This window comes from Vollenhovia emeryi, unplaced genomic scaffold, assembly GCF_000949405.1.
Source record: "Vollenhovia emeryi isolate VEMERY1.0 unplaced genomic scaffold, V.emery_V1.0 DF939183.1, whole genome shotgun sequence".
Taxonomy (NCBI): Eukaryota; Metazoa; Arthropoda; class Insecta; order Hymenoptera; family Formicidae; genus Vollenhovia; species Vollenhovia emeryi.
The window spans coordinates 604,391-613,645 of NW_011967183.1; the positions used below are offsets into that span (position 1 = coordinate 604,391).

The 9,255-nt window shown below is 41.9% G+C and overlaps 1 protein-coding gene across 4 annotated transcripts in view; it reads left to right on the top strand.

Annotated features, from left to right (window-relative positions):
- Positions 1 to 9,255, top strand: part of LOC105562805 (protein-tyrosine sulfotransferase) — a 92,658-nt gene that overhangs the window by 75,321 nt on the left and 8,082 nt on the right. For all 4 annotated transcript variants that reach the window (XM_012013886.1, XM_012013885.1, XM_012013884.1 and 1 more), the window contains 2 exons: positions 6,553 to 6,760; positions 8,630 to 8,763. In XM_012013886.1, coding sequence (XP_011869276.1) covers positions 6,620 to 6,760; positions 8,630 to 8,763 — 275 coding nt within the window. In that variant the 5' untranslated portion in view covers positions 6,553 to 6,619. The remainder of the gene's footprint in view (positions 1 to 6,552; positions 6,761 to 8,629; positions 8,764 to 9,255) is intronic.

Consider the following 9,255-nt stretch of genomic DNA (forward strand, 5'->3'; position numbering starts at 1 on the left):
TGGCACCTTTTGCTCCTAGAACTGTCAATTCGTGAAAACAAGTGTGTAATATACAAATTATGTGGCTTTTGTGTACAGACCGACAGTGTGCCACTATTCAGATTAAGTGAAAGAACAGCATGGTATCATTGAAATTAAGTTTAAGAGCTTGACAAAAAGTCTATTCACTCGAATAAGTTATAGATTACCTAACCTATAACTTATTCAAGCGAATAGATTTTTTGTTAGGCTTCTAAACTTAATTTCAATAATACCATATGCTGTTCTCCGATTTAGTCCGAATAGTGGAACACTGTCGGTTCGTACACAAAAGCCACATAATTTGTATATTACACAAATGTTTTCACGAATTGGCCATTCCAGGAGCACAAAGTGCGAAAGGTGCAGAATCACTCCAGCATCCCCTTACGATAAAGTCGGAGGAAGCGCTTTTTACAGCGAAAAGGATAAAGGCTAACGGTAATATTTCGCGCGCAATTAAGTGGGTATTGTTAAAGCGGACCCACATTTGACCCGCTTAACTTGGCTGCGTCCCGTTTCATCCCGTTTCATCCCGCTTCATCCCCTCTGACGATGTTGGGACACCAAACGAGCGGGGCGAGTTTCGCGGCGAGCAGTTAACTTCCGTGAAAATTTGTACCGTCAATAATAAACCGGCCGATGAGATCGGTGCAATCAAATGACATGGGGCAATAAAAGCGAGCCGGAATTTCATTTTCGCGATATTCGTCCGCGTCCACCCGCGTTCAATTCGTACGGTCGATGCTGATGCCACTCCCTCCCCCGATGGCCCGACAAATCCGAATTATTTCTCGCTGCGAAACGATAAATCGAACGATTAAATCTCGCTCGAGGGCTGGCCCATCCCGACCAAAATGTAACGCGCCGAGGCGGAATTAAAAGGGTTACAAAACGCGTTACGCGAACGCGAGTCCGGGGTTGAATTCCAAAATTTCGCGAATACCTACGCGTAGACGCCGTAATTAAAATTTGTTTGCCCGCGCATTTTGCGGGAGTTTTCGCGGGAAATCGGTAACATGGAGATAATAAAAAAATCATACAGTAGCATGCGCGATATTATTACATTGCTGTTGCGCCTGGAAAATCTTTTTCCGCGGCATTCTTCGCAGCATCGACCGCAATGTCTTGTTGACTCAGCCAAAATGACGTCCTCTCGAGCGTTCGTAAAAATTGTCGATCCCTGGCAGGAGAATGGGATTGAAAAGAACGCGTTGGTGTCACATCGACGTTTTGCATCAAGATAATGCATCGTGCGCGGAGAGTTTTCGACCACCTCAAAAACACTTCAGTGTTCCCAGTGTACTCTCCTCCGTCGCCTTCGTCGCCAAAAGGCAACTTCTTTTCTCCTCGGCGAACCGAGGAATCGCCCGAAAGGACATTATTTTGAGACGATCGATAACATCCAGAACGCCGTAACCGAATCCCGCGGTGAAGAAAACTCGCGGCGGTACTCCTGCAAGAGTGGAAGGTCTTCGCGGGGAATTTATTTTCCAGGAGACAATCGGAATTGCCACGAGTCCGGAAATTCACGTACGTACATCGAGAACTGTCGGAGAAGGCACGAAAAAATTTAAGAAATCATTTCTTCGTTAATTCCTTTACTTCTTTTTGACTTCGTTCTTTTGTCACTCCGGACGATATTGTAAATTTCGTTAAGCGTTAAAAGGTTACTTGAAATTACAAAGAAATCGTACAAAGAAGAAGGAATTAAAAAATGTTTTTTTCCGGTAAAACGTCGACGATTACCTATTATTGTCGCGGGCAAAATTCAATTGTAGAGTTTATAGGAAACACGCCTGCCTTCCGTCAATTTTACGACATCCTGTACACATCAACTCCGGTGTACAGTCAAATTAAATTCGACATTTGTTTAACTTTTAACTCGTTGCGGTTTAGGTCGCGCGCGAGCGCGAGTACGAACGCGGGCTTTCAATTAGCGTGCAAGCTCACGCGCGAACCAATGTTGCATTTGCACTTCCGGATTCACGGTTTCCGGTGCTCGGTTTCCGACCGCTGATCCAGGCAGTTTCTCCGTTAAAAATTGGCGAATCAGAGAATACGTTTCGCTATGTAAACCGAGCGATTTATCGTCGTTCGGTACGTTTCTAAGCCGCAACTTTCGCCCTTAATTAAAGCTTTAATAATAAAAGACTTTTCGACTTCCAAAGTCCAATGGATATTGCACTGCTACGATTAACATATAAATGTACGAGTTATAATAAAGTACGACAATGATCTTGTTGATAATTTGTGCTAATAATTTTATTACAATCGATTGTTACGTGTCAATATTGTAGAGTGAATCTAGAGCTTGAAACCAGAAGAAGAATATTATACGAATTAAATAAAGTAGTTCTTTCCCAACTATGCTAGTCAAAATGAGACTTGACCAATAAAGTTCAATAGACAACGAATTCTTTTATACTAAATTCAAGAACAGATTTGTTAACACTATCGCTTCTCTGAGAATATTAAAAACCGATGAAATAAAAAAGAGTTACAGAAAATGAAACAGTATTCTGAATTCCGTAGTGTTAGCAGAGCGTTCATCGTGGCAACATCACTTTTCATCGTGAATGCGATAAATTGTGAAAAGATATTTTAATTATCATAATGGAAAATCAGTTGCGATACAAAGGGCGTTTTATAAAAAAGAAAGTGTTAGAGCAGAAGCGAAAACGCAAAGAAGGGGGGCGTCTCACCAATTCGACCACTGAGGTATGGTAATATTAGTCGCGATAAACAGTACTATACTGATGACATCTTCGCGTTTATTTTTCTGCTAGAGTGGTCGAATTGGTGAGACGCGCCCGCCTAGAGTGTAGGGAGGGTCCAGGTTGAAACCTTGGCTGAGGTAATATTTTTCGCAATGAATTTCTTTAATTGGAGTTCGCCAGCCGTTGGCCGTCATGTAACTTTTCTACATTGTTCAATCAATTACTGGCGTTAAATGATTCCTTACGTTATTTAATATTATATGACTTTAGAATTCTAATATACACGTTAGTAAGCGAAATCACGCAGTGCCTGCGGCAAAATAAAATTTGAGTGAAGTTGAGGTCGATTTTTCCTCGCCGCCAGTTCGAATTACTTTTATTCTGGCATTCTCGTAATATTCTCTATGTGAATCTTTAATATTTTACCATATGCGTAACGTGCTGAAGTGCCCGGTGCAAAAAGGCCGCAGGTTTCCGTTTTTTCGCCGGCGCTGTCGACGTAATGCCGCTTTAACAGGTTGACGCTTTTCAGAAGCAGCGTAATAAAGGAATTTTTGTCGCGAGGATAAAAAAGTGGGAAAGAATGGCCACTGTCGAGCTAAGTAAGCTTGACCGCTGCTTTCTGTTCCCGACAGAAGTGCAGTTACGAAGTTTCCGCCAGAATTCGTGCCGCCACGATCGACTTTCGATAGCGTTAGCGGGGAACAAAGGGGAATCTCGATAAACTACAGCGACTCGGCTAAGTGAAGTCTCATCTATGTGATAATGAACAATACGAATAAAGTGGAGCGAATCTTCCTCGAATCGAGAATTAAATCTCATTAAAAACGCGGTCGTTTACCGAGCGCATTCCGTTATGTGAATTGCTTTCTCGTTTTCCAACGAATAGCCGGGAAATCGAGTAATTGACATGAAATATTTAAAGGACGCGAGTAAAACACAAAATAGCCCATGGGTATTTGGCGATGTGATGTAAAAGCTCTCGGTTGAATTTGGAATAAACGTTGCAAATACAACGAGAGCCCGGCATAGCTAGATTGACGCACGGGCAATGAATTTGCGGAATCCCTTATTATTGTCGTTGCTATTATTATTATTATTATTCTCGTTGTTGTTGTTATTATTGTCATTATAATTACAATTATTATTACATGCATCACGCGTCGATGAATATGTATTGCGCTGTCGCGTAATAAATCGCGGATGAACTCTAGTATGAATCCAATTTTAAAAGATCGTATTAATTATCACGTGCAACCGGACATTACGAGAATCCTTATCCAATTTCCAATTGACCTTTTCTTTCCCTCTACCCCTCTACCTTTCCCTTCCACGCGCTGCCTAGGATGTTGCATGTCGAGCGTTTAATTGATATTGTAGTTGCTGCAGTTTCGAATGAATAGAGATTTTCTACTTTTTTTTTTTACTAGAACCAGTCTATAATGCGTATCTTTTGTCCGCATCCCTGTATCGTGGCCGCTATTGTTCCACAGCTTTCGCGATTAAAGTTTAAATTGCGAGCGAGCGAGCGTTCGGCGCGGTGGATGAGCTTGATGGAGAAACGGGCCGTTCGCGATTATACACGCGAAAGGTGGAAGCCAAATATTTGATGGACATCGTAACTTTCGGTCGAATCGCAGTCGCGTTGCAAAACAAAAATCGCCATTTTTCCCCGCTATTGCATGTCAAATAACAAGTTACTGTTTCGCGAAATCGAAACTCCGAAATACACAGCGAAATAATAAATTCTGTCCGATGCCTTTTTTTTAAATCGAGATGGGATTTTGCAGCAATTTTGTCACCGTAATTTTTAGCAAGCTTCGACATTACTGTGCATAACTATATCGTTTATTATTAAATGTAGTTGATCGCATAGCTTTTTTCCGTTACTTTTGACATGCTTGTTAATTATCTTTCAATTAATTAGGTGATATGAATTTACGCACTCCATTCCTATCGTGACTTTATGTAGAGTCTCCGTTCTCGATTTTTAGCAAGGAAATTATTAAATATTTTGAAATGCATTTTTCCACGTATCGCGCATTTTTAAATTACATATTAATAATTTTTATAGTGAACGTGTATTCTGGAATTTATACCGCCAGAGTAATTCTAATTTCGTTGCCGCATGTTGCGCAATATTAACGAAGGATTGCTGCGGATTGGAATCGAACGATTTAGGTCGAATCAATAACTTTCCTAGAAACTCAAATGAGGCCCGCCCTTTGTACTGCGATCGATTCGTTCTCGTTAGCCCGTCAGTCAAGCAACGACGTCGGTTATAATGGGGTATCGGTTAAAATAGTCGGATTACTCTCTAAAGCACGTCGAACTTTCATTAAACTTGCACATCAAGGACGAACGGCATACGATTACAGGCCCATCGTGATTTCAAAAATAAAAAGGGACGAAAAACGAAGGAAACCTGACCTGGTCTCGGGACTTTCCTGACGAAACAGGTAAATTGCGGGTCTCTCTGTAAATCAATACGGCGCGTACTTTAATTCAGCTCCGTTTAAAAACACCGTTGTCCAAATTATACCGCACGGCCCGGTTACGGAACAACCGCGGTTATTTCCATGAAATTGTTGAGAAAAGAAAGTCACCATTTTTTTCTCACTTTTTTTTTGTCGGAATAAGAATATTGTAGTAAGAGTCGTGCTTTGGAGGTTGCAATTATCTTCCCGATCCCTCAGGAAACAGACTTATCGCGAGTCGCTAATGATCCCTGATACAGTTGTCAATCTTTACAGACTACCTCATCCATTCGCTATCTCGTTTTCGACGCTCCCCAATGTCGCCCCTTTTCGAACCTGGAATTCATTACGAATCGATCGTCTAATGCCTGGGTTCTTTCTATTCATCCATTAGCATATAATCCTACCGTTGGACGCGTATTTTGGGGATATATCATTCAGATACTGCGAACGGAAAGCGACCGATATTCTGTGAGTGCCAGCAGCCAGACGTTATCGTAAACATCTACTCTATTGCTGATATATTTCTCTCTCTCGCTCTCGCTCGCTCGCGTCCCGATGCTGCACGGATATCAATTTTACGACAATTCGACGTGCTAGACAAATACGGGGCTTAAGGTACCGAGCGCGAAAACAATATCGATGGCACATGTCCGGAAGAATCGGGCAAGATTCATGGAAGCTGGAAAAGTGGTCCAAGAGAAAGAGAAGCGCGAGGAGAAAAGCCGCGGTAAGACGGGCCGCGCGCCGTACATATTTCACGCCGATATGTGAGATATCGAAGCGATCAGTGAATTTCGAAAATCACCCCCAGGATTTCTTCGCGTTATTTCACTTGTCGCCGTGTCTCGATTTGGTCCGGAGCGAACGATCCTCGATTTCAACAAAGTGAACGGTCAATTTTTCGCGCTCTGTTCCGCGTACCAGATTGACGATCAGAATCATTGCTCGACAGTGTGTGAATTTTTCGATTAATCATTTTCCAGTTCCAGTTCAGACTAATTACCTTCGGGTCCCAGTAATATGTTGAAATTAATGACGCAAGAAAATAAATGCGTAACTTTACGTTCAATAAAGATCGCCCCGCTTCGTAAGTCTCGCGTGAAGAGTGCCTGTAAAAAAGTTGATAGACGATCAGAGATTAACTCATTACGGTCCGAGCGGGGAATTAGATTTGTGCTTTCGCCGAGATTATCGAGAACTAGCGGGAATGAAAATTTTAATTCTGCCCTCCGCGGAACTCGCAACCTCCGATACTTAATATTTATGAAAAGTCCGTGCTCTGAGAAAAAGAATGAAAAGGAGAAATTTTAAGGGAGATTTTATTCATATTGCAGATACAATGAGGTAGTAGACTGTTCGCGGAGCACCTGGTGAGAGGCGGTTTCAGCGCGACGGGCGATAATGTTGCTGTCGAGCCGCAGCGGCCGAAAGGGGCCCATCGCCTGCCTGGTGGGCCTCCTCCTCATCTTCGCTCTTTACCAGCTGGGCATTATTTGCGGCTCCACCAGGTACATGCCCACGGCTGTGATGGTCAGCAAGGAGGTAAGAACGCAAACGGGCATTTCGATCAATCTGTAATTCTCCGTGCGAAACAGAAATCGCGCGGCTTTTCCGACTACTCGGCGAGATAACAAGTGAACAAGTATCTTCGCGATTAAATGAAACGGAATTTGGGAAAACGTTAAACAATTGAAAATGCGCCTTCGTGTACTGCCGTCAGAAATGATCTTCTCTATTTAAGCGGGAAATTTTAATTGTCCACTTTACAACAGCCTCACTTCATTTTCGCTCCCTTGGCCCTCCTTTCCCCGTCCCGGCGCTAATAACAATAACATAATAATTAATCGGAATAATAATAGCGATAATATAATATGAGCGTGGTGTATTATCGCGGCTGGCGCGGCAGTGTCCCTACATTATTAATCGACAATTAATGGCTGTCAAAGTATTAATTGCTCCCAGTTGTTAAAAGCTCCGTTTCGCGCAAACGTCGAATCCGAGTGAGTTTACCCATCGAACGATACGTGGCCCGACAAACGGGGCTCGTTGATGAAACTCATTTCAATTCGAATATACTTTGCGATTAAATTAAATGCTATCTCTTCTCTCCTCGGCGTAGAATCTCCTCTGTGCTGCGCGCCTTATACATTTATTCCGGCGATATTTCTCCGCCGTTAAAAGTACAATTCTTCTATTGAAATAGCAGTTGAGATATCGGTCAGAAACTTTTCCCAGCTCAATAAACGCTCGTCTTTCGAGCGTTCTCATCATTTTCGTCGTTAGTTTTCTCCAAGAATTTCTTAACTAGAAACTTTGCTGTTGATTTTCGACTGTCTCGGAGTATCGCTCCACTTTTTCGACGCGACGCGGAGATTATCTCTCTGACGTCCAGTGTGACTTACAATATAAATTTCCCAGCACATTTTTAAAAAGTCATATCTCTGATAAAGATCAAGTCATTAAGATAAAGTGGAGTTCAAGAGGATCGTCTGAAACATTTTCAAATTTAATTAAAGTGCATGTTTCTCTTCTTAAAAAAATATCTGACGTTAAAATGTTAAATGATAAATTACCGAACGAATGGCTGACACTACTGGGAACACGTATATAGGAAGAAATGAGCAATGATCTCATTTCTCGCGTTTTGTATCTTGTCGCACTTCGTTGCTGCCGGATCAGGAGAAAAAGAAGTACATCTACGAACTTAAACTGTCAGGCCACGTATTAACGGGCGGGCAGCTGCAACTCCTGAAGCTTCATCCTGGCCTTAATCAACGCCAAACTATACGCTACCGGGCGTAGAGAAAGGGATGTCCGACGTTCTTGAAGAATAGTTCGACGAACTTGCTGCTACCGACAAAGTCGATACACCTACGACGAGTCTAACTTCCGAGGCAGCTCCGCGCCTTTCCCGATCTACTTCCGCCATCCGCCGTCGACTTGCAGGCGCTTTTATTAATTTTCTTGTAGACTTACTTTAATTGCGTTAAGGTAGTTACGGTAAAATACCTGAACGAACGACGAGTAAGAGTTTATATCCCACTTACTTATGAGCGTAACTCGGTAAAAGGTATTTTTAAGTACAGCCCTTTTGTATCAGTTGTCACAAAAGAGATAACAGTACGCATTGCAAAACTGATTGTAAGTAGACGTAAGACTCTTTTTCGTACGAGATACTGGACATTCGTTTTTTAATTACAAATGATAGAAGGTTCAAGGTGTTTTTCGTGAATTCATTTCAGTTGATTAAACAGATTCTGATTCTTCGTTGAATTTTAAGTCGCGTAAACAGAATTTTGACCAGACATATATGCCGTTACCGAGATATTTGACGTTAAAAGTTCACCAAAGCGTGAAAAATGCTATGAATATTTTTCACACAGTCCTTGATTGTTATGATTTACCAAACAGAAATACGTGATCGGGCCGTTTGATCGCAAGACGTACACATACGACCGTTATATGCCGCTCATTTTCATCGGTGGCGTACCACGATCAGGTACAACCCTAATGCGTGCCATGCTGGACGCGCACCCTGACGTGAGGTAAGTGCCATCTAGATGATATATCTGCCGGAATAAATAAGCGAATAAAAATTAATTCAATTCAATTAGAGTAGAAAGCGTTAAAAATGCATGAAGAAATAACTATTATCGTCGGCATTCTCCTGTAAACTTGCGTCGACCTCGATTTCATTTTCCGTAGCTGCTATATCTGTTCTCTAGTACAGCATCCAGAATATTAATTTCTCTCAAATGTCTCGAAAAATCGACAAAGCATTAGGAGAACGTAATCAACAAAGAGGTGGCACTATCTGACTTTCCAAGAATTGGAATTCCGAGAATTTCAAACTTTAAATCGCGAAAATCGAGAATCTCGAAAATTGGCAAAGTATCAGGAGAACATAATCTGCAAAGAGGTGGCACTATCTAAATTTCCAAGAATTTTTCACAATTTCCAAGAATTGGAATTCCGAAAATTTCAAATCGTTAAAATCGGCAAAGTATCAGGAGAACATGATCAGCGAAGAGGTGGCA